The sequence below is a fragment of the Cornus florida genome, unplaced genomic scaffold (assembly GCF_030987335.1).
Source record: "Cornus florida cultivar Cherokee Brave unplaced genomic scaffold, ASM3098733v1 CherokeeBrave_3.0.0_Hap2_Chr10, whole genome shotgun sequence".
Taxonomy (NCBI): Eukaryota; Viridiplantae; Streptophyta; class Magnoliopsida; order Cornales; family Cornaceae; genus Cornus; species Cornus florida.
The window spans coordinates 94,661,585-94,685,822 of NW_026775580.1; the positions used below are offsets into that span (position 1 = coordinate 94,661,585).

The following is a 24,238-nucleotide window of genomic DNA, read 5'->3' on the forward strand; positions in this document are numbered from 1 at the left end:
ATCCTGCCAATACCAACAGACTTGACATCTGCAATTGACATTTGATGTGGTGAGAAATTTCATCTTCCTGCATATTAATCAACACTTGTACTGTTGAACCAAGCAATGGTCCCTTAACAAATCACCAATTTGTTTTGGAACACTGCAGATTTGTAGAAAAATGATAGAAGTAGTACCGCTGTGTCATTTGCTTTTCTTTTGTTACAGCATCATGGCGGTGCGAAAATCACATTAACATGTTTTCCGTGATTTGACTTCTAAATTAAGTATACAATTATAATTTTGATTCGTTGTAGTCAAACAAAATAAAAAGAATGACGATAATAGGGTCTTTTATTTGGAGAATCTGGACAAAAAAATTAGGATGTGTGGGGCTCACACTCCCTCCATCTCTTATCAGGTTCTTCGAATTTGCAGAATTTTTTTCCTTCATTTCTCAAAAGAAAAGTTAGGGTGAGCATGAACCAGACATTCCACAATTTAATATTTCTTCATTGTGAGCTCTAGGTTCAAATATGTAGTGATGAATACAAGGACTATAAAACTTACTTAGAGTTCAAGTTTCTGTAAGAATAAAGTGAGAGTGTGTAAGTATGTTTCTTGCTGATATAAAAAAATAAATATAAAATAGGAATGTATAAAAACAAAAAATAAAAATAAAAATGTAGTGAGTGATAGATTCATAGAACCAAACTACTATAATTTACACTCAGTTTCAGAGAGCTGAAAGGCCCACTAAGAAACCAGGTTCGGCTCAATTAGATTTCAAACTTGGTAAACACGGTCTGGAGAAGCCCAAGTGCCCTAAGCCCAAGGGATGTTTCTTTTTGTTTGGGCTAGTGGCTTGTTTGGAATGCAATAATTTGTGGAAATTAACGAAGTTAAATGGGAACTAAGCAGACAAAATAAGTATGACTAATGCCATTATGTAGACCTAACGAGTATATTTTAGGCTAAATTGCATTTAACCTGAAGATAATAATAATAAAATAAAACAAAAATTCCATGTACTAAAAATTGATAAATTGTTCTTGAACTAATGACCAGGTTTCAACTCTTTGGATTTACTTAATTTCATTTTGTCTTGGAAAAAAAAAAAAAAAACAAACTAATGACCTCTGCCATTAAATTTCATGAAAATAAAGAATATTAAAGAAAGTTACAATTTTGCCCAAGCCCAAGTTGAAGCCAGTCTCGGGTTAAAGAGACCTAGCCCAAGCTCAGCCTGAGTAGGGTTGATTGGCTTGAATATCTATTTGAACCAATTTTTTATTTTTTATTATTATTATTTTTTATTTTTATTTTTATTTTTAGATAAAATCATAAAAACTTATCCTCCCAAAACCAAAAGAACTTATTAAATTCAAGCTTTCTTTATTCAGAGTTGCATGTAGGTTTTCAAAGGTTACTTTTTTATTTTGTACGAATAAAAATTGTACATGGCGATGAAAATTTATTGAAGATTTACTGAAATAATCATAGGAGGAAATTCTTCAATAATTGATATCATTGCATTTATATATAAAAATCAGAGAAAAAAAACGTATCAATAACAAAATTGAGCACGTAATATCGTGCGTTCTTTTTTTTGTTTTCCTTTGTTTTCTCATTATTTTACAAAATTCAAAGCAATATTAGAATATAAGCATATAAAAATTATCTATGTTTAAAAATGTCAACTAACTTGAAGATATTTTTATTTTTTAAAATTCAAGACAAACTTTTTCCTTCAATATAAGCTAAATAAAAATAGTATATTTCTGTCATTTTCCTTTTTATGCATAGAGATAAATACTCCGTATATATTTTCGGTGAACAAAAAATTATATTTATATTTTTTTAATTTTTCTTTTTAAACATAAATTGTTCATTGATCCATAAAATTTAAAACTGTGAGATGCTTGTCCGTGACTCACAGTTCCGAACAAGTTGTATAGACAGAAGGAGTATTAAAGATATTTAATACAGTATATAACATTTTCGGTGAAAGCATAAATATATATTGGGCCTTTTATAATTCTAGTAATTAGATAGATCCGCCGGAGATTAGTTATCGCCCTCTCACCTAAAACCCTAGCCCAACTTTCACAAGCTAGGGTTTTTGAACACTCTCTGTCTCTCTCCGACGTAAACATGGAGGGTCTCGAAATCCAAGAATTACCGTCGCACTCTGGTGATGAACACGAGGACTTCTGCCATTCAATCCTCTCCCGGTTCAGCAACTCCACGCAAGAGCACCACCTTCACCTCTGTGCAGTGATCGGCGCAATGTCTCAAGAGCTGAAGGACAAAACCCTCCCTCTCACTCCCCTTGTTTACTTCGGCGCCACCTGCTCTTCTCTCGACACCGTCTCGGTCGAAGCCGAGCCGCCCGCTCACGTTCTTGACGCCCTCCTCACCATTCTCTCCATGCTCCTTCCCCGAATCTCCGTCGCAATTTTGAAGAAGAAAACTGAATACATATTCGAACTGGTGGTTCGAGCCCTTCGTTCGAAATCGATCACTCCAGGGGCTGCTGCTTCAGGGTTGAAATGTATATCCCATCTGCTCATCATCAGAGATAAGGTCAACTGGTCGGATGTTTCTTCGCTGTATGGATTTCTTCTGAATCATGTGACGGACGAACGCCCCAAGGTAATGATTTTTATCTTTATCCCTGTATTTTTGTCCCCGCTTTAATTTGGGTGCTATCCATTTTTATTCATTTGATTTTCTATGTTTGGACCAATTTGGTGTTTGTTTCACCTGACATTAACATGACATTTTGTGTATCTATCTCAAATATTGAGATTGGAACGATTAAATCAAAATGGATGGTATCGATATGCAAGTTAGATTACTTATTTGATGATGATTCTCCACATCTTCAATGCCTCCATTCACCTTTTTATAATAATCTTTTCTAAATTTTGACCTTTTTTTCCCAGTGTTGTTATAAAGTGTGAATTTTTAATATACATGCATATGCAGAAGCTTTCTCTTAGGATGAAGTACTGAATGGATTCACATTGAAGGTGAAATCTATTTCAATAAGGGGTTAGGTTGAAAGATTTTGACATGGTGGTTGGGCCATTTATTTGTAATCATTTGTGATATCTCCCCTTTTCTTTGGTAACTTTCTTCATTATTATTGCTACATGGATTAGTTCAGTTCCAGCAACTTTTGGTAGAATGTTAAGGGATGGAAAACTATCTATATGGTAGTCCTTGGAAAAACTTTTCTTTTTATTGATGACTGTTAAAGGGCTTGCTGTATTGGGTGTTTGAGATTGTTAAGCAGAATCTATGAATGTGGCCAGTATTATGGATTGATGTTAGCTTGATATTGAAATATATAGATTCCCTTTTCCTCATAAGCTTGAAAATTTTAGATCAGCACTTTGAATTGATGTTGCTAAGAGTCCAACTGGATGATGACAGGTGAGAAGGCAGTCACACACTTGTCTCCGGGACGTTCTACTTAATTTTCAAAGAACATCGGTGCTAGCACCGGCAAGTGAAGCAATTACTAACATCTTTGAAAGGTTTCTTCTCCTTGCTGGTGGATCAAATGCAAGTGCTTCGGATGGACCCAAAGGAGCGCAGGAGGTTCTGCACGTTCTGGATGCTCTTAAAGATTGTCTTCCATTGATGTCCTTGAAGTCCTCAACTAGCACACTGAAGTACTTCAAATCTCTATTGGAACTGAACCAACCCCTTGTAACCAGGCGCATAACAGACAGTTTGAATGTACTCTGTCTTCACCCAACCTTGGAGGTTTCTCCTGAAGTGCTGCTTGATCTGTTATGCTCATTAGCTCTTTCTGTATCTGCAAATGAAACATCTGCAGATGGCATGACAGTCACTGCCCGCCTACTGGATGTTGGATTGAAAAAAATTTATTCCCTTAATAGGCAAATTTGTGTAATGAAGCTACCTGTTGTATTCAATGCAATTAGAGGTTTGATTTATTCATTTATTCCCCCGACTGATAACATGCATTTTTTTGTTTCATATATAAGTATAGTTGCATACGGTATTATATAATTTAGTAGAGAACATTTGCCCTCAGGTTTAGCTTTTGTTAAATGTCGAGACAGCATAGCAGCAGTGATGAAAAGTATGTTTATTTCGCAGAAATTTTGGCTTCTGAACATGAGGAGGCTATATTTGCTGCCATGGAAGCATGCAAGAATCTCATAGATGCATGTATTGATGAAAGCTTGATCAAGCAGGGAGTGGATCAGATTATAGCGAGTGCAAGTGTGGACATAAGAAGGTCTGGGCCAACTATCATTGAAAAAGTTTGTGCAAATATTGAGAGTTTACTTGATTATCGCTTTTCTGCGGTATGGGACATGTCGTGTCAAGTTGTTTCGGCAATGTTTGATAAATTAGGTATCCTCAATTCATATTTGCTTTTCTCCCTTGTTTTATTTACCTTCACTTATAAATCACCATGCTACTGATAAAAAGGGGTTGTGATAGGTAAGATACATGACATGTTTCTTCCTGATTCTATAAATAAGCACTTGCGTGTATCCAGAATGGTCATTAGATATATTGCGTGTATCCAGAATGGCCATTCAAATGTTTTTCTTGTTCCATCATCGGCTGACTTTTTCATCCTTATATTAACATACATGCTCTTCCAGTATAATGGTGGGTTGTTGATCTCATATAACTGTTACCCAATGAATCTTTCAGGTGTATATTCTTCTTACCTTTTGAGGGGAACACTTAAGAGCTTGGCAGACATGCAGAAGTTGCCAGATGAAGACTTCCCTTACAGGAAGCAGGTACTGTTGTAACTTCAGGAACCTGTTTCCATGATGAACTTTAATGTACTGGCATTTTAGTTTCCATTATTGTTGTGTTATGACTATTCATTTTTGTGGATTCATTATCTTCTTCTAAAGTTGGCATCAAATGTCACTGCTTCTTCTGGTGGATCTGTATATATACACATTATGATTTATATGACAATGGAAAATAGATACTCTTAGAAGAGTGAGCTCTGCCTTAAATCTGTTGTTTTTGTTGGACAGTTGTTTCTTAATATTACAAGTTTTTAATTTTTGTAAATGAATATCATAATTATTGAAATTTCAATGAAATTTGTGGATTTTCAACTATATTTGATTTGAAGAATTCCATAATGTTTTCCACCTCAAAGTTGCGTGCCATGTAACCCATATTTCCCATATGTGATTTACTAGATTCACTAATTAAATAGTAGATAATATATATATATATATTTTGTTCTCATATGGGTCCTTTTTCTTTTCAATGATCGGGGTTCTTGAAACTTGTCAAATGAGGTTTGTTGACATGGAATTGACATCAATTATGAATTGCAATTCTTAGATTCATGAACACCATTATTTCCTTTATGACAGATATAAGTTCAATTCCATGAATAGCTGAATTTGCGTGTAACCTCTTGGCATAATCCAGAGTTCTCTTGTTCAACTCGTGGAGGCATTAAAACGTTCTTCCCAGGCTTTCAAATGCCAATGGTTTGGGGGTGATTGCTGGTATATGAAGGGTTTAGTCCCAACACCCCTCAAGGGCGCGAAGATACCCTCCACTACACCCCCTCCAAAAAAAAAAAAAAATGGATATACAAGTAAAAAAGAATATGCATTGATTGGACATTTATGGTGTTATTATTTTTATTATTCTTTTCTTATTTTTGTTTTATTTTAGTTCTCCCCGTTGTTTGGGACATGTTGATTGGTCGACAAGTACTTGTTTTACTGTTGAATATATTCCTAGAGTTTATGATTGAGCTAGCACATAAAAAGTAACAAGATATTATTACTTGGTAATTTAGCAAAATAATTTGTACGATATTAAAATCAATTATTGTCTCAACCCAACTTAACAAAGTTTTTCTCTCAACTACTTGAGGTCAGCCTCATGAACTCTATTTTTCCATTCCGCTCTATATTAAAAGTCAATCCAAATACATAAAACTACCCTATGTAAAAATTTGACGGCTTACTGTCACGAACTAAATACAGTCTTAATTCAAACCCTCTCACCAGAAATATAATAATGAAATGGGAATTTTAATTTGATTAAGGTTTCAAACTTCTTAGGCTTTAAAGTGGCGATTAAGATTTCACGCTTGATAATTTTTTTTCTTCATAAAATTGCATTGCATAGACTTTTGGTATTTAAATTGTTAGGCCTGAAATATAGTATTTATTTCCTTTGAGAACATTTCCCTCCCTCTCCCCTCCTCGCAACAACCAAAAAGAGAAAAAAAGTGATATTCTTAAAATGGGAAGGTGATGTTATTGGGAGCTTTTGAAGTTGAAATCAATTGTTCACAAGCCTTGTACAATATCATTCCAATCCCTTTCTGTTTGAGGAACTATATATTGGATGTTAATTCAAATCATTTTGGGAGGTCTCCCTGCTTGACATGCATGTCTATTGAATCATGACAATTTTGTCCATATGTTGTCCTTAGATTAAAATGGCTGTTGGCTTGTATTGACATTGTGTTTATTTCTCCAATGCATGTTGTTGGTAGATTGGAACTGGTTACGGAGCTAACCTCTGACATTATTGTATAAAATTGTTGGTCAAGCAATGGCAGACCAAATTATAAAACAATACATCAGTGTTATAGCTTTTTAGCTATAGGTTGAGCTGATTAGACATATCTCATTGTCAATAATTATGTGAAATCAACAATGGTAGACTTGTTCTATCTGTAATGTCTCAGTTTTACGTTGGTCACTGATGTTTTAATGTACTTATTACTTTGCAGCTGCATGAATGTATTGGGGCAGCTCTTGGTGCAATGGGCCCTGAAACATTTTTAAGTCTTCTACCTCTTAAGTTGGAGGCTGAAGAACCATCCGAGGCCAATATTTGGCTCTTCCCCATTTTGAAGCAATATATTGTTGGTTCCCATATAAGCTTCTTTACAGAATCTATTTTGGCAATGGTTAGTCTTGCAAGGCAGAAGTCTCGAATGGTATGTGATCTTTTTGATAATAACACGACTTCATTTTATTACTTCTATGTATTATGCACTTGTTATTTCTTTCTTTTGGCAGCTTGAGCAAGAAGGCAAGATTTATTCATCAAGGAGTGTGGATGGACTTATTTACTCTTTATGGTCCTTGTTGCCTTCGTTTTGCAATTACCCTCTGGATACTGCTGAAAGCTTCAAGGATTTAGAGATAGCATTATGCAGTGCTCTTCGTGATGAACCTGATATTCGTGGAATAATATGCTCCGGTTTGCAGATCCTCATTCAGCAGAATAAGGGAATTTTAGAGGGAAACAGTCAGTTGTCTGATACTGAAGTGAGCATTCCCAGACAGCGAGCTATGGCTCATTACACCCCGCAGATTGCAGCTGATAATTTGAATGTGCTGAGGTCATCTGTTCGTGAGTTACTGTCTGTTTTATCAGGAATCTTCTTGAAATCATCGAAAGACACTGGTGGTTTGTTGCAGGTATTTGAATTTGTCTGTTATTTTCTGGTCTCAACCAGATAACCATTTGCACCATTGCACCATTGTCAATTATTTTCTGGTCTCAATCTTCTTGAACCTTTCCATGTTACTTCCATTTTATGTTACTTTTAGTTAATATATTTATCACATAACTAGTAAAGATTAGTAAAGTCTTAAAAATTCAGAACTTTGTGATTCGTAAGGCAATATGTTTGATCAGTTCATGTAAAATTTGAACTGATATTTTTTTTGAAGACTACTCTTAAATTTCCTTGTTAAATCAGTTTTTGTAACCTGTTGGAAGTGGCTAAATAATCTACTGCATGTTTATCCTAGTCATATATCTTTCTTTTTTCTTTTTTCTTTTTTTCTTTTTTTTCTTTTTTTTTCTTTTTTTAAACTTTTATTGATTAGATTTTTATTTAAAACAAACTGAGGGCACTTCTGTTTCTCATCTAAACCATTGGCTTGATTATGCCTTGAATGGTGCCTATAAATTTCAACAAGTGAAATATATTGGTTCAATTTACATTTGATCTAGGAATAATGGACTTAAGACTTAAAGGATTGCCTGCGTGTTACGTTGGTTTGTGTCCAGGGGTTATGAGGTGTAGTAATGTTGGAAAAAAGCTATTGAGTTATCATTGTTTCATTTCCTAGGCCAAATATAGTTGCTTAGACAATTCTGAATGTCATTCATTCACATAGTTTTTCATTGTTAACTGTTTTTGTGAGGTTAGGTTTGATGCTCTGCCATCCTGGTATTAGCTAACAATTCACCATGATTTTATATAGTGTCCTCCTTTTTGTGGAAGATAGATTAAATTATTCATTTGCATGCGGAAAGGAAAGTGAGGTTGGGTTGGCGCAACAGTAAGTTTGCTCCATTGTGACATGGAGGCCACATGTTCACAACCGGAAACAGCCTCTCTAGGTGGAGGTAAGGCTGCGCACATCTGACCCTCCCCAGACTGGCAAACCCTAAGATGACAGGAGTCTCGTTCACTGGGCTAGCCCTTTTATGTGGAAAGGAAAGTGCCAAATGGGCATGGTGCTCCACATTGATTTTTTATATAATCTACTAATGAGCGGCTAGAAATACTGTGTACCTGATGTCTTACTCATGTTAGTTGAAACTTCATTAATGTTTCACGTTTTGTTATGGTGTATAATGGTTTTTACAACACTTGCAGTCCACAATTGCGGAGCTTGCTTCAATATCAGATAAAGAAATAGTCACAAGGTTCTTTAAGAGTACAATGCATAAGCTTTTAAAAGTGACTCAAGAGGCTGGAAAGGCAGAAAATTCCCGAAATTCTAATTCAATGCAGATAGATAACTCGTCAAATGAGAGTTCACTATCACAAGCAAGGTGGAATTTTTTTTTTATTGCACATAAATTTTTATGATTTGATACATCAAATTTTTTTCCCATCTGATTTTGATAGTTCTTCAGTCTGTTATCTATTGTTTTCAATATATTGACAATATATGTGCAATGTTGATATCTTTGGTATGCATGACACCTTACAGTTCAATTTTTTCTTGCAACTATAGGGCACAACTATTTGATTTGGCAGTCTCCCTTTTGCCTGGTTTAGATGCCAAAGAGATAGATCTGTTATTTGTTGCAATAGAGCCTGCATTAAAGGTTTGTTGATGTTTCTATCTGGTGATGACACTTTGTGGTGTAAGGAGGATGATCTTCTCTCATCTTTTCACATTGTAATGGTAAAAATAATTAAGACCTAACATTTACTTGAATTGCAGGATGCTGAAGGTTTGATCCAAAAGAAGGCATACAAAGTTCTTTCTATTATTCTCAGGGTATTTTTCATTGCACATGGTTGTTTTTTTTATTTATTTTTAAGTATCACTTTTCTTCTTTGCCATTTGGTCATTCTATTTCTTGTGGATAATTTATGGTTGAACCATTACAAAACGGGAATTGCTCATTTTAGACTTCATCCAAAATATGGCATTCTTACGTAGAATTCAAAAGATAGCTTGGTAAAACCTGACTTTTAGAGAGGAAGCACGGAAGTAACTGAAATGAAGTGATCCCTCAAGGGATAGGAATTCCCCCTCCCCAATCACCCAAAAAAGAAAAAGAAAAAAATGTTAACGGTACAAGATATATTTATCTTAATGCATTGGCCTTGATATTTTGTTTTGGGTATTCAATCTAAAAAAAGAAATAATAGCTTATTGAAATTGCAGTGCAAGTCAATTTGTGAAAACACTTCTTTACCAGATACAATTATATACTCACAATCCAATAAAAAAGAATATATTATGGGCCACATTTATGCCAGGCTATCTATTGACATTTATGATGCTAAAGCTTTTTTTACCAAATTATAATTAATATCCCAACAATTCTCTGATTGAAATTCTTTTTCCGACATATGCTTATTGGATTTGTATTGGCAGAACTCTGATGGATTTCTTTCACGAAAGCTTGAGGAACTACTTAATCTGATGATTGAAGTGCTGCCTTTGTGTCATTTTTCGGCTAAACGCCACAGGCTTGACTGTTTGTACTTCCTCATTGTCCATATTTCCAAGGTTATAAGGATTATTATTGACATTTCACTCAGAATGTTCTGTTCTCATTTGTAAAAATCATATTCGATGAACAAATTTTAATTTAATATCCTTGGAATCTTACTTCTAAATTTATGCTTTTGCCAACAGGATGAATCTGAGCAGAGGAGGCATGACATCATTTGTTCTTTCTTAACTGAAATTATACTTGCACTGAAAGAGGTATAATGTGTTATCTGCGGGAACTTTACCATGCATAGGTGGCCATTTTCCCCATTGATTAAGTTTGTTTGCTATCCTGATTATCACAGTGAGCTTTTTTACTTTATGAATTAGAGTCTGTTGATTTGGTGCTTTTTCTCATTGTTGTTTTAACCAAATCTTGAATCTAGTCACACTATTACACTACTGTTGACTCATTAGGCTTTCCCGACCAGAAGTTAGCTTCAATCAAGAGGGGAAATACATGGAGGAGAGTAAACGAGGAGACTAAGAGAGAAAATGAAATATGTACTTTGAAAACTATAATGGAATAGCTTGTGCACTGCTTTAATTTTGACATTTAAATCTATGATTATGGTCTTTGTTGTACTGTCATCAGTTCACTTCTTTGATAAGGTTAAGTCATTCCTTGTGGCAATTTTTTTCCCCCCAGAAAGTTATCCTTTATGACATTTTTTTCCCAAGAAAGTTATCCCTTGTGACATTTTGTCTATTACATTATAGCTTTCTTTTGAAAAGTTGTGCATGAAATAAGTAGTGATACAAAGGGACTATGGTTCCAATGACAACTACTTGTTGATGCACCTGTTCTTTAATACTATATTAAATAATTCTATCAATGTGATTCAAAATGTAGGGTGTCCATTAAGTTAAAAATTCTGTTGGCTTCGTGCCTTAGAAAGTTTTTTTTTTTTCTTAGTTGGTACTCACACACACATACCTCCACTGAGGTTCGAACCCCTAACCTCTCTTTGGGAAGTAGGAGCCTGGTACCACTAGGCCATAGGCCTGTTGGTTTGCCTTAGAAAGTTTTATTGTTTTGGTAAAACCTGCTATGAGTAAATAACTCTTTTGTCATCATGATCATGATTATCATGCTTGCCTTTATCCCATATGAGTGGGTTAACTCTCTTTACCATTCTATCCTGTTAGAAGCCATCTCTTCTCTTAAATTTAACCTTTTAAAATTCTTTCTAATTACTCATTAGAAGATAGTTTTGAGCCCTGCTGTCTGTAAAGTAATCTTCCTTCCTCACTGGTGTATATGCGGCTCTACTTTGTATGCGTCTATCTTCCTCACACTTCGATAGTAAAATGATCTGGAGATTTATTTTTCATTTAAATATTGATAAAAATGTAAAATGACTTATGACATCAAATATTTACAACTTTACCGTGTCAGTCGTCCAAGTAATGAGTAATAACTGCTTAATATCACAGGCTTGTGAGCCAAATCATGAATGTTTGTGATGATTTTATAGGCGAGCCTATTTTATAACTTGAGCTATGTCCTTGCTGGGTCAAGAAACAAGCTTGAATGAGTTTGTATAAGGCAAACCTGAGAAGCATGACTTTTTTTACAGGTTGAGGTAGGGAATGTAGTGCTACTTTTTATTGCAATCATGGTAGGGGAGTCTAGATATTATGTGATTGGATTTGGTGGCCAGGGAACATTGGCAACAGTTGTGATTGAATGATTATTTAATTGTTTCATTGAATTACTATATGTGTAAGCTTATAATAAAGTTGGTTGGACGGTTACGGTTTTGTAATAAGGTTGAATGATGATTTTTTTTCCCAGGCCAATAAGAAAACAAGAAACAGAGCTTATGATATGCTTGTCCAAATTGGCCATGCCTGTGGGGATGAAGACAAAGGTGGAAAAAAGGAAAACTTGTACCAATTTTTTAACATGGTATAATGTTGGTTCAGCTATTGCTGTATGATACTCGCTACTTTATTGATTTGAAGTTCCAGTCTCCTTACTTTTCATGGTCACAGGTAGCTGGAGGACTGGCTGGTGAGACCCCTCACATGATCAGTGCTGCAGTGAAAGGCTTAGCTCGCTTGGCTTATGAGTTTTCGGATCTTGTTTCTAGTGCTTATAGTGTTCTCCCATCTACATTTCTCCTCCTGCAGAGAAAGAATAGAGAAATAATCAAAGTTTGTTGTCCTCTTTTTGTAGATATGCATTTGAATCTCGTTTTGATTATTTTTTGATTTTAAAAATAAGTACAACAGCTTATAAATCATGGGTCTTTATCCTTTTTTTTTTTTAATATATTTTTTAGGGATTTGATTGTTTGAAAATTTATTTCTAATGCAGGCTAATTTAGGTTTGTTGAAGGTCTTGGTGGCAAAATCACAAGCCGAAGGCTTGCAAACACACTTGAAGAGCATGGTGGAAAGCCTGCTGAAGTGGCAAGATAGCACCAAGAACCATTTTAAATCCAAGGTTTGCATTTCCTCTTCCTTCTGCTACTTAATGATGATTTGTGGTTTTGGAGTTTAGATGAGTAGTAGATGTAAAGCTACCCATGGATACTTCCATAGTTTTAAAATTGTTTCCATGTCAATATGTGGCTTGTATTTGCTTGATACCGTGCAGTTGATTGAAATGAAATAAATAAAAAGATCCACTGATAATGATACTACATAGAAAAACTTGATGAATGTTCTTTTGTATATAAAGTTTTGTCTAATATCAAGATTATAGCCTAATATAATAATAATTAAGCATAAAGCAGTTTATTCAGTTTAATTGAGTTGAACAATTTTATGAGGTGCTATCCTGAACAAGACTTCCAAGTTTATCTATTGCAATTAAACCCAAAATCAAGCATCATACCTTTCTAACCTAAGTGATTCATCTTAAAGCAAAACAATTGAAATAAAAAAAATCTTGAAACAATGCTCGGTTGCTTCAATACTAGACTAAGACTAATCTAATAGAGTAGAGGAGGAACAGAGTTGAATAGATGCAACAAAATGTCATATTGAGTCTTTTAAAATATACAAATAGGATACTATTGGTAATTACCATCCTTAACTTGCAAAGGCAATAGCCGCAATACATGGAAACACATACATTTTTTTTGGGGTAAGTAACGCCAATATACTTTTTGCTTACACAAAAAAATTAGAGTAGAAAATGCAAATAATTTTGGACCCAGAATATACAGAATACTCTTTATGAAAGTATACCTTGATTTTTCATAGTATTCAAATAATGAATTATGAGTGAAAGGTAGTTGTTCCAAGTAATCGAAGTTGTACTCTGTTGTTACAGATACACGTCGTAATATTTATGAACATATGTTTCTGCCTCTAAGTTCGGTTCACCATTTAAGGGCAAGCCACCTTTTTTTTTTTTTTTTTTGACAACTTGGCTATTTAACAGAATACTACTAAGCCTCATATGGAATCATTTATCGTTCCATCCAAAGCTTATTTTGCTTGGTTTTTTGGAAACAGGTGGTAAATGGTATGCCCATCTACACTTGGTATTAGTTTTGAGAAGCCATTGTGCTTTAGAGTTATACGATTTCTTTAAATAGATTTCATAGTTAAGGAATAAAAAGTTGCAGGCATATATATAAAATTAGCTAAGGTTAGTGAGGGACTAGGATTTAACAATCTACATTGTTTTGTTTCAAGCATTAGATTTTGACACACTTAAGGTTCTGATCTGGATCCAAAATATTCATAATTTTCATTTGGATTTAGATGGCATGCAAATCTGGATTCTATAGTTGATTCTCTATTGATATTTTATAACTTAATAATCTCTATCGATTGGTAATTTCTTGAGGATCCAATTAAATCACGAGTTAGCAAGGCGATGATGAATTAGGAATGTTGGGTTGCTGGAAAATCATCCAATATCCGGTATAATTCTCCCCTTGTTAATTTGAAGGGCTAAGTTTCTGCAATGAAAGATTTGGGTAGCCAACAATCCATGTGTTTGGATACAAGAACCTGGGCTTGAATCTCCTATAACCATCCTGTTTGGATGCAAGCAATAGTTAGCCTCCAGCTGCTGACCCGTGAGTCCATTCAAATATTGCTCCAGCCCAAATTTGGACCCAAGTATCGATCAACTCCATACCCTTATACCACATCAACAAAGAGTCATCACTCAAACGCTAGGAAGGCTCCATTAGCCTCTCGCCCGATGGCAGTCAACATGAGCCACCACATGCCAGTAGTAGTCCCAACAGTTGTGCCACGTCACTTGCCTTGTCTGACACAGTCAACAACGGTGCCAACAGTAGTTCCATGTCACCTGATACTTTGGACAGTTAGCAACGGCATAGTAGTGCTATGTCACCCATCACGCCAGCTGTTACTTCAGACACAATCAGCAATGGTGCCAGCAATAGTGCCACGTCACCTGTTACTTCAGACATAGGTCCTCTAACGTCATTGCCCCGGGAAGCAACATTAGCCTCACCCTCGACAATAGTTAATGTGACGTCAATCTTGGCAACAAGCAACAACTGACGTCAACGCTGGGGAGAACACCATCCACCTCTCCCTAGGCGATAGTTAACATGACATCAAAAACCAACGCATTAAACACGCATTTCCTCTTAAGTGCCTCACCATGCTGGATCTTCACGGATTCACCACCTCAACTCTACGCGCCAACGTGTCAAATCACAAATTTGACTCTACGAGCCTTGGCTCGCCTCATCGTGCTGAATCTTCACAAATTCGCCACCACGGGACTTCGCTCGCCTCATTGTGCCAAATCTTCACATATCCGCCACCATGCGCCTTAAATGGTAATCCCACGCTTTCATGCGCAACAACAGGAATCATGTGCCATCAACGCGTTGGATCTTCATAGCTTCATCACCACGGTCTCACGCACTCTCAATGTGATGGATCTTCTAATACCTCGTCGCTTCGGCCTTCCTTAGGGAACTGCAACAAGATGCCTTCTTTGAAGATACCCAGCCTAGGATGCATAGTTGTCTAGGTCTTCCTCCAGAAAACCCCACGAGATGCCTTGCCTAGGAATGCCCCGTCATCGCGTCACCATGCGCCTCCAGTGGTAACCATGCGTTTCCACGCGCCCACATGCACTCACATGCATATGAGTTAACTCCACGCTAGCAATCCATGTCATCATGACTTACCGCCACATCAATAGTCCACGTCAACAGGAAGTCTGAATTACTCAGATTTTTACCACATCTCTTTCGCCAAACGCTTTCATCATCTTGACTCTCCAAACTCAAGTTGGTTTCATATAACCCACCTTGTGTTAGAGGGTGTTAGATTATATAGTCTCGTATAGCATAACCTTAACCTCATGCAGCTTATTTTCACCGTAGCATAGCCCTAGCCTCACTGTTGAAGACTTGATCTTCACTCCTACACTGTATAGCCTTGCCCTCCAAGTTTGGTACGTATATAGGCTTCATGCATGTACAGTCTAATCAATTCAATCCATTCAATATATACATTTTAATACAAATTTCATATCTTTTCTCTAGCAGTTTTAAACAGAGAGGACAACAACTGACTTGAGATCCAGAGGGAAAGCAAATCTGAACTCGGGCTTGGATTAGCCTGGATGGACATGGATTCTCTAGTTCTTGAGATAGGTGTTGACTTTGTTGGCAAGGGATGTGAGGGATTCCGTCGGATATGTTGATTGTGCACCGCATCCCGGTGGCGATGGGACAGTATAATGCTGTTCTTTCGAGTGATATGATCTGAAACTCGAAATAGCCTCTGTAAAACCTCTAGACAGTGGCAGTGATTGGACGCCGTGAGTGGAGTACACTACACTGCTGGTGGTGGAACTAACCGTTTGAGTAGCCCAAAAATAATAGAAGAGAGAATGTAGAGAGCTAAGGTTTGAAACGATCGCGTGGGGTGTGAAATCTGTATTGAACGTATTGAATTGATTAAATTGAATAAACATGAGGCCTATATATATATAGGTTGTACGAACTTGGAGCCCAAGGCTGTACAGTGTAGGAGTGGAGATTAAGACTTCAGTAGCAGTGTTGTCAAAGGCGCACTTAGGCACACGCATAGGCTCTAGGCGCAAGACTTGCGCCTGTTGTGTGTCCAGGCTTTGACAACATTTGCGCCTTTAATATGGAATAGGAATGCTTTAATAGTAATTTAATTTTTTTTCATTATGCACCTCACTTTACTCAGGCGTTCGCCTCGCCTTGCGCCTAGGCTCCAGAGGACCTCTAGCGTCTTAGTGCGCCTTAGGCCTTTGATAACACTGTTCAACAGTGAGGTAGGCTAAGGCTATGCTACATTGAAGCTAAGCTACATGAGGCCAAGGCTATGTACTCTTAACACTCTTTATAGTAGTATTCAGTAGGAAAAAAAAAAAAAAAAATGTAATTATGCAACTTTTTGGATATGTATAAATAAAGGAGATTTTCACACTGCCAAGCTTTAGCTTGAGAATTAAGGGAAAAAGATGCAATTACCCTATAGTATTATCAAATGACAAAAATGATTTATTTTAATGGACAAAATTACCCTTCTTTCTCTTCCTCTCTCTTGCCATACATATATAGTAAGAAAAAAATTTGTTCAATTGAAACCTTGCCATCAATTTTAACACGTACGTAATACAAAAAATCATATACATGTATAAACCATGTATCGATATATATATATACACACACACACACGTATGGAAATTTATAATTAATATAATAAGAAAGATTGAAGAGGTGCACACACACACACACATATATATATGTATACATATAAGAATTTATATATATATATATATTGTTTTTGTGTTATGCCTGTGAGTAAATCAATTAAACAAAACACCATCTTTAGGGACCGATTGGCTTTTCATATGGCCTTGATGTTATATTCTGCAAAACAAAACTTTAGTTTTATGGGTTAGATCTGAATGAGCTTTGCCTCCGTTGACACATTTTTTTCCCCTTTCTCATTCCTTCCTTCTCTCTCCTCTCCACGCCTGTGGGTCACCACTATCCCATCTCTCTTCTTCCCTCTTCACTGCCTCCTCATCACCGCCACCCCCACCACTTCCACAACCGGCGACTTTAGATCGGGATCAATTTAGATCACCACCCTACCACTTCCACCACCGGCGACCTTCAGATCGGGACCGATTTAGATCGCCACCCCTCCTACCACTTCCACCATCGTTGCAGCCATGCATCGGACCACCACCTCTCCTCTCTCTACTCAACCTCATTGCTATCTTACTTTCTTTCAATTTTGGACCTAATCCCACCCCGAAGCTTTGAGTAGTGAAATCTCTAACCCAAATTGCAGTTTCATCTGTGACTACTGTCCGCGGAGCAACGATCTTCAGTGATGCATTTGGCGTAACCCAATTGGTGGTCAATTCGGATTGATTGGGCAGCAATCCGATTGTGGTGTTCTTGTTTTGGAGTGCCGATCTTTGTTCTCAATGTATTATGTCTCATCTTCTTCTAATTTTTAAAAAATCCATTCTTTGATGTCTTATTCACTGCCGCATGCACCACCGCCGGTCGATTATTCCCCCCAATCCCGATAACTCAACCTTCTTCACCGGCAGCGGAATTGATATGCCCAACTACAACCGGCGATCACTAAAACTTGTTGGTTTATACGTCTTCGTATTCTCAATTTGCAGTTTTGCTTCAAAATCGAAGTGATTAAAATCACTTAGGTTAGGATTGGACAAGTTGTTGCAGAAATCAAATTCAAAATCCTTGGACATGTGAAGAGCAGAGTCAGACTGTGAGAACTGGTGAGGCCATGGATTAATCGTTTCTGATGAATTTAGAGAGAGAGAACAAGGAGAGAGAAAGGAATATTGCATTGGACAAATTGGTAATTTGCCTCAGCCAGATATTTTAGTCTTTTTTAATAAATAATAATGAGGGTCGATAAGTAAATTCACCACAAAATCTGACATTGGGGGTTTTTGCAAAAAAATAGCAAACATTCGGTTTATTTGCAATTAGGCCAAACCTCAGGGTAGGTCATTGTAGTTTACCCTATTATTATTAGAAGCATAGTTGTTAAAGGCTCAAGGCGCACAAAAGCGCAAATGCCTCTTGGAGCCTGAGGCGCAAGGCGCAAGGCGAGGCGCGCGCGCCCGACTGAAGCAAGGCGCACGTTGAAAAAAAAAAAAAACAAAACCCACCTAATAAAGAATTAAAGATGCAATAGTATATATAAAGATGCAAAAGTCAACTAAATGAATTACTTAAGTTCAATATTCAACGTAAAGATGTCAAAGCCAACTAAATCAAGTACTTAAGTTCAACAGTGAATAATAAAAAAAGTTTATTTGATAATGTATTTTAAATCCATGCTTCAGTGCATTTTATAATGTATTTTAAATATCACGAAAATCATGTATCACTTTAAATTTTGTAAGATTTTAAATCACAGTAACTTCACATTTTAAATCATAGTAACTTCACTAATGCAAATTTCACCATTTGCACCGTCGTATAAAATTTAGCTCTTTAAAATTTTCAGTATTCATCCTCTATTGAATAATAGAAAATCTATTGATCATGTTATGAAACCCAAAAAAAAAAAAAAAAAAGACTTTAAGATGCTGCAAGTTTCAAGGGAAAAGTTCACTGATAAACTCAACAAATAAAATAAAAATAAATAAATAAATAAAATAAAAGTTCACTAAAAAAAAAAATATAGCAACTGTTATTTTAAGATTAAAATAAAATAGCACAAGATCAAGATAAAAAATAGCAACAATGCAACAACTATGCTCCAGAGTCTCCAGACTCGAGAAAAAAAAATAAAATAAAAATAAATAAAAAATAAAAAGAAGAAGAAAAAAAAAAAAATCTGCCAAACTCGACTCGGCCGAGAGAAGAAAAGAAGAAGAATAGAGGAAAAAAAAAAAAAAAAAACTGATCCGGCTTCCGAGATCCGAGAAGAGAAGGAGCCTAGGAGGAGAGAAGAAGAAGAGAAGGAGGAGGAGAGAAGAAGAAGAGAAGTTGGAGAACTTACCGGCAGAGTCGCCGACGCAGATCCGGCTTCCGAGACCAAGTCGTCCAAGTCGCTGACTGCCTCTGTCTTCTTTGTTTACTTTTTTGTTCTCTTTTTTGTTTTTTCTTATGTTGTAACTATCATGTTTTAACTAATAAAATAATAATATAATAAAAACAATAACAATATAACAAATAAACAAAGAATAAACAAACAAAATAATACAAAACCAATAAGGCGCGCCTTTAGAGAGCCTTTCGCCTGGCGCCTTTGAAGTAAAGGCGCATGCCTTCATTAACCCAAGCGCCTTAAGTCAATGGAGGCGATGTGATGGCGCCTGGAGGCGCCTTGCCCCTCAAGCGCGCGCCTCTAGCGCCTTTGACAATTATGATTAGAAGGTTGACTATATATTTTAAAATTTGTTCGATTTTAATCGGAGTATTTTATGATCTTAATGGAATAAATCTGGATCTATCCGTACAAATTGGAATTGATATTTTTGCACACCTAATTACAACCTATGTTACATGGACTCTTCAAAACTAGTGAAGTACCCGTGTCGGACACTTATTGCTCCGATATGGGAATGGGATGTGTCCGACACTTTTGGTTGGACATGTACCTAAAAAGCATATCCAATCTTTCAATTATATTGTGTTATTACTTTAAAATGAGTTAAAAACCAATATTGAACGCTATATTAAATAAAAACATTACTTTACTGTAGGGGAAAAAAAAAAAACTAAATAAAATTAATATTTAGCAGTGTCCACGTGTCCTTAAGTTTTGAAATTTGGCACGTCCAATGCATGGATATATATCCGTACCCGACACACGTCCCGAGTCCATGTTACATAGATTACAACATAGGTACTTGTATGGTAGAATAAATTTGTACGATATGTTTGCAGACTTGCAGCATAGGTACTCATGGTATGCTGAATTTGTATGATGAGATCTTAATATATGTTGTCCATACAATATAAGGATAATGTTGTCCTCTACAATATGAATGGGTTTTCCAACTCTGCCTTGGGTTATATTCTTGTTAATATCATAGTCATTCACGTGTTACAATCCCAGCCCACCACTATTCCGTTAAGGTATTGTCACGTTTTGGTCCTTCCTTTTTCCTTTTAACTTTTCTTACTTGAGTTGCATCACTACTGCTGCAGTGCTACTACTTGCTGGGATGTTGCAATTATAATGAGGCAATTATAACGAGATACCTTTATTTAACTAGTTCATGTTTGGAAGTTTCTATATTCAGTTGATATCTGTCTCTATATGAGCGAATGTGATCCTTCCACCATGTATAATTTGCTATATTAATCCCTATTAACAGTTGCGTATTTTCATATTGTATTTTCTGTAGGTTAAGTTTCTTCTTGAAATGCTTGTGAAAAAATGTGGTCTAGATGCTGTTAAGGCAGTGATGCCTGAAGAACACATGAAACTACTCACTAATATACGAAAGGTATGTTAAAATTCATCATGTACTTGAGTGATAATTTGAAATGAAATGAATTCAAAGCAATATTTTTTTGTTCCTATTGCAATGCAGATAAAGGAGCGGAAAGAAAGGAAAGTTACTACTAACTCTGAGGACGCTAGATCTCACCAGTCAAAAGCAACTACGTCCAGGTTGGTCTCTTTTGGACATGCACAACCCAAAGAGTATTTATGTGTACATTTTCAGGCCCTGTCACATCAAAATCTCACGTGTTATTGTGTAGGCCAGAACATTGTAAATTTCAAGCGCAGTTGAGGTTTCTTTGCTTTCTGTTCCTTGAATGTAGTAGGTGTGTCAATGGATTGGATTTGTAAGGGTTCGGGGGTGACCTCATCTAATCCATTAAAGTTGAAATTTGATCTTGTCCAATTACATAGCCTGATAAATCAAACATCTTCATGTCCAGATCCAAATCTGTTCAGAAAATTTTGGTCTGATGATCTGATTGAATCAATCAGATCTGCTACATACTTAATTGGACGATACAGATACATATATTTACTTATTTGATCATTAAACTTCTTGCATTTGAAACTAAAAGAGGAAAAAGCTAAATTTAAGAAGAAAAAAATTTGATGGTAATAAATTAGAAAAAGGAATATTTCATGTGAATCTTTTTGTTCATAAAAAAAAAAAAAAAAGGCAAAAAGCTGAATACTGTTGTATTCTGACATCAATTGTGTGTGTTTGAGAGGAGGGGGCCTTTTTTTTTCGAATGAGAGATAAGGATCTAATAATTGATGTGAAAGAGTACCGTTGATGTCACAGAAAAAAACCTAAAATATGTTTCATTGATGATTTGTACTTCAATAATGTAGATATTCTGATAGCTTGCATAGCTCCTACAGAAGTACTTTGTGGAAATCTTATTGTCAGGTAGGTTGCATAGCTCATACACTACTAGTATTTGATGGAAACCTTATTATCAGTTAGGCTGCGTAACTCATTAATTGATAATTTCATTTACTTTTCTAATGTAGATGTAGTTTGCTATCGTAAATATGCTTTATTGGCTTGAACTCATGGATGAATTGTTGGAAGTTTTTGAAAGACAGTGGATGGTTTCTTAGTTAGTGGGCCAAAAAAAATTGGGCATATGAATTAAGAAAACTTTGTCAGCTACTTCGGATGGATACAAGCATTTGATTATTTATAAATTGTTTCATGTTGCACGACAACAACGTGTTGTGACTCCTGAATTCTTTTACAGGCTTAGCAGATGGAATCATACAAAAATATTTTCTGATTTTGGTGATGAAGAAACTGAGAATAGCGATGCAGAGTACACGGATGAAAAGACAGTTTTTGGTAAACGGAGCAAGGGTTCCTCACTTTTCAACACCAAAGCATCTTCACTACGGTGAGTGACTGGATTTGAATATGTTAGTCCTCTATCTGGGCATGATCTGCAGGATGTACCTTGAAGAATTCTGGAGGTTTTAAGTTCAAAACTTTTAGTAAACATCCATACCTCCATTTTGAGCTTTCAGAACAGATTCTGTGTTAGGTTGTCAACCTGGCTTGCTTAGCCAATGCATGATTCCGCTATTCATTGGCTGTGCCTTTTATGGCATCTTTTTGAATTTAATTTGAACTGATAAGAAATCCTTATGTCTCCAGGTCCAAGAGAACACGGAAAGCACCCAAGAGCTTGCCAGAAGATTCGTTTGACCAATTGGATGATGAGCCACTTGACTTGCTTGACCGGCAAAAAACAAGATCAGCACTTCGGTCATCTGATCTTCTCAAACGGAAGTCAGATTTGGATGAAGAGCCAGAAATAGACTCTGAAGGGCGCCTGATAATTCACGAGGAGGGGAAAAAGCTAAAGAGAGAGAGGACTTCTGACCCTGATTCAGATGGAAGGAGTCAAACTAGCGGCAGTCGTTTGCGTGTAAACTCTTCTTCAAGGGAAGTCCAAAAGCGCAGGAAAACATCGGACTCTGGGTGGGCTTACACGGGGAGTGAATATGCGAGCAAGAAGGCTGGTGGGGACTTGAAGAGGAAGGACAAGCTTGAGCCATATGCGTATTGGCCACTTGATCGCAAGATGATGAGCCGTAGACCGGAACATCGGGCAGCCGCAAGGAAAGGTATGGCCAGTGTGGTAAAACTGACAAAGAAATTAGAAGGCAGGAGTGTCTCAAGTGCACTTTCTATGAATGACTCAAAGTTTAAGAAAGGTAAAAGGAAAGGCACCAAGAACAAAAGCCGGTAACATTGTATGCAAATGTATGTTTTGTCAGAGGCAGACTCACACTTGGGGTCACAATGTATTTGTATTGGCAGAGTGGGAGTTCATGTAGGGTTTCTTTATCGTCGTTGCCCTCCTCCCATTTTTTCCTTACATATATAAATATGTGGGTGGGGGTTAGAGAGTAAATTATAATTGTATTGAGTTATGGGTTGTGATTTCTAGTAGTTTTTTTATGGTAAATTAATTTTGATAATATACTCGAGGTTCACTCTTCCATTATAACATTATTTATTGTTTATATATTTGCATAATTTAATGTAAAAAAATAGTAAGATAAACTGGCAGGCCCACATTTTAACCCAATTGGAAGAGGTGGAGTCCCTGGTAGATGTAAAACAAGTTGGAAGTAGTGTTCTTTATATAAATGATTAGAAGTGGTACAGGGAAACATAGCTAAATGTGAAAATTCCCCATTTTTGAGTTCAATTTGGCTTGTTTTAGTGTTTAGAATTCTATTTGATTAATGATCTAGTGCTGGTTGATGATGGTTCGTTCTAGTGACAATGTCCTATGACAGTTGGATGTCCTTAATTCGCGAATAGTTTGTTTTAGTGAGAATGTCCCAAGGGAGTCATATGTCCTTGATTCATGAATAGTTCTTTGACCTGCGGAATGTGGGAGTTTATCAACTGGGTTAGAATGAGCAGAACATGATGGTGTATGTATTCGAGTTCATGTCATCATTGATAGTGTAATAGAAGTCCCTGTGCTAGCAGTATAATGAAGAGTATCAGATAGTTTTGTTATATGCAACGTAATTGTTGCGATTCAAGGAAATAAGCATTTTAATACCGTTCATTTTGTTTGCTTGCGCTTGTATTTTTGATGCACTCTGTTGTGAGATATACTCGTTCCTGGCGGGTCAAGAATAAGCTCTTGTAAGTTACAGTCGACCACATTATGCACAAAAACAAGTGTAATAATTGTAAATTGAAACAATCGATCATCTTGAAGCAGAAATGCCTACAACAATTGTAGCTTTGGATTTTTAATTCTATTGTGGAAGTTTGTTTTTGGCTGCCACATTATGCAAACTTTTGCCCATTGTTCGTTATATGGTCTAAGATGGTTACTTTACCATGTGTCCAGAACAACAGTTGCATTGTTAGATGCATATGGTTTCTCTTCCCCAGTGCTTCTTATGAGATAGCAATGGACTTGACTTGAACAATTGGTCGCGTTCAAAGGTTCAAATTCCCATAGGAGCAAAAGTGGGGGTGTGAGTTGCTTCTTAGGAAATTTGGGGAAGACAGTGCTGAAACATTTTTATGACTAAACAAACTTGCAAAAAAACCTTCTACAATTTCTATACCAGAAATGTGTTTTTAAAATATATATATTTAACATTTTATTAATACTAAATACTTTTTTTTATAACAATAATACATCCTTATTATTAAAATTTCCTAACATTATTATTTTGATTAGTGCTTACCAATATATAACTCACACATATAATAATTTTCTAGTATTTTTATA

The 24,238-nt window shown here is 36.1% G+C and overlaps 1 protein-coding gene across 1 annotated transcript; it reads left to right on the top strand.

Annotated features, from left to right (window-relative positions):
• Positions 1–1,991: 1,991 nt before the first annotated feature.
• Positions 1,992–22,999, top strand: LOC132276025 (uncharacterized). The gene is made up of 18 exons (XM_059777268.1): positions 1,992–2,634; positions 3,421–3,940; positions 4,117–4,377; positions 4,687–4,778; positions 6,764–6,973; positions 7,056–7,460; positions 8,654–8,832; positions 9,018–9,111; positions 9,231–9,287; positions 9,894–10,028; positions 10,158–10,229; positions 11,812–11,925; positions 12,012–12,173; positions 12,337–12,465; positions 20,365–20,466; positions 20,554–20,633; positions 21,713–21,862; positions 22,123–22,999. The coding sequence occupies exons 1-18, from the start codon at positions 2,134–2,136 to the stop codon at positions 22,718–22,720; spliced, it is 3,861 nt and encodes a 1,286-aa protein (XP_059633251.1). The 5' UTR covers positions 1,992–2,133; the 3' UTR covers positions 22,721–22,999.
• Positions 23,000–24,238: the final 1,239 nt, after the last annotated feature.

Excerpts from the sequence above, each read along its gene's own strand:
- LOC132276025 (XM_059777268.1), top strand. The coding sequence starts at position 2,134 with ATGGAGGGTCTCGAAATCCAAGAATTACCGTCGCACTCTGGTGATGAA. Across the intron at positions 4,378-4,686 it reads GGCAATGTTTGATAAATTAG|GTGTATATTCTTCTTACCTT; the intron begins GTATCCTCAATT and ends TGAATCTTTCAG. Across the intron at positions 10,230-11,811 it reads TTATACTTGCACTGAAAGAG|GCCAATAAGAAAACAAGAAA; the intron begins GTATAATGTGTT and ends TTTTTTTCCCAG.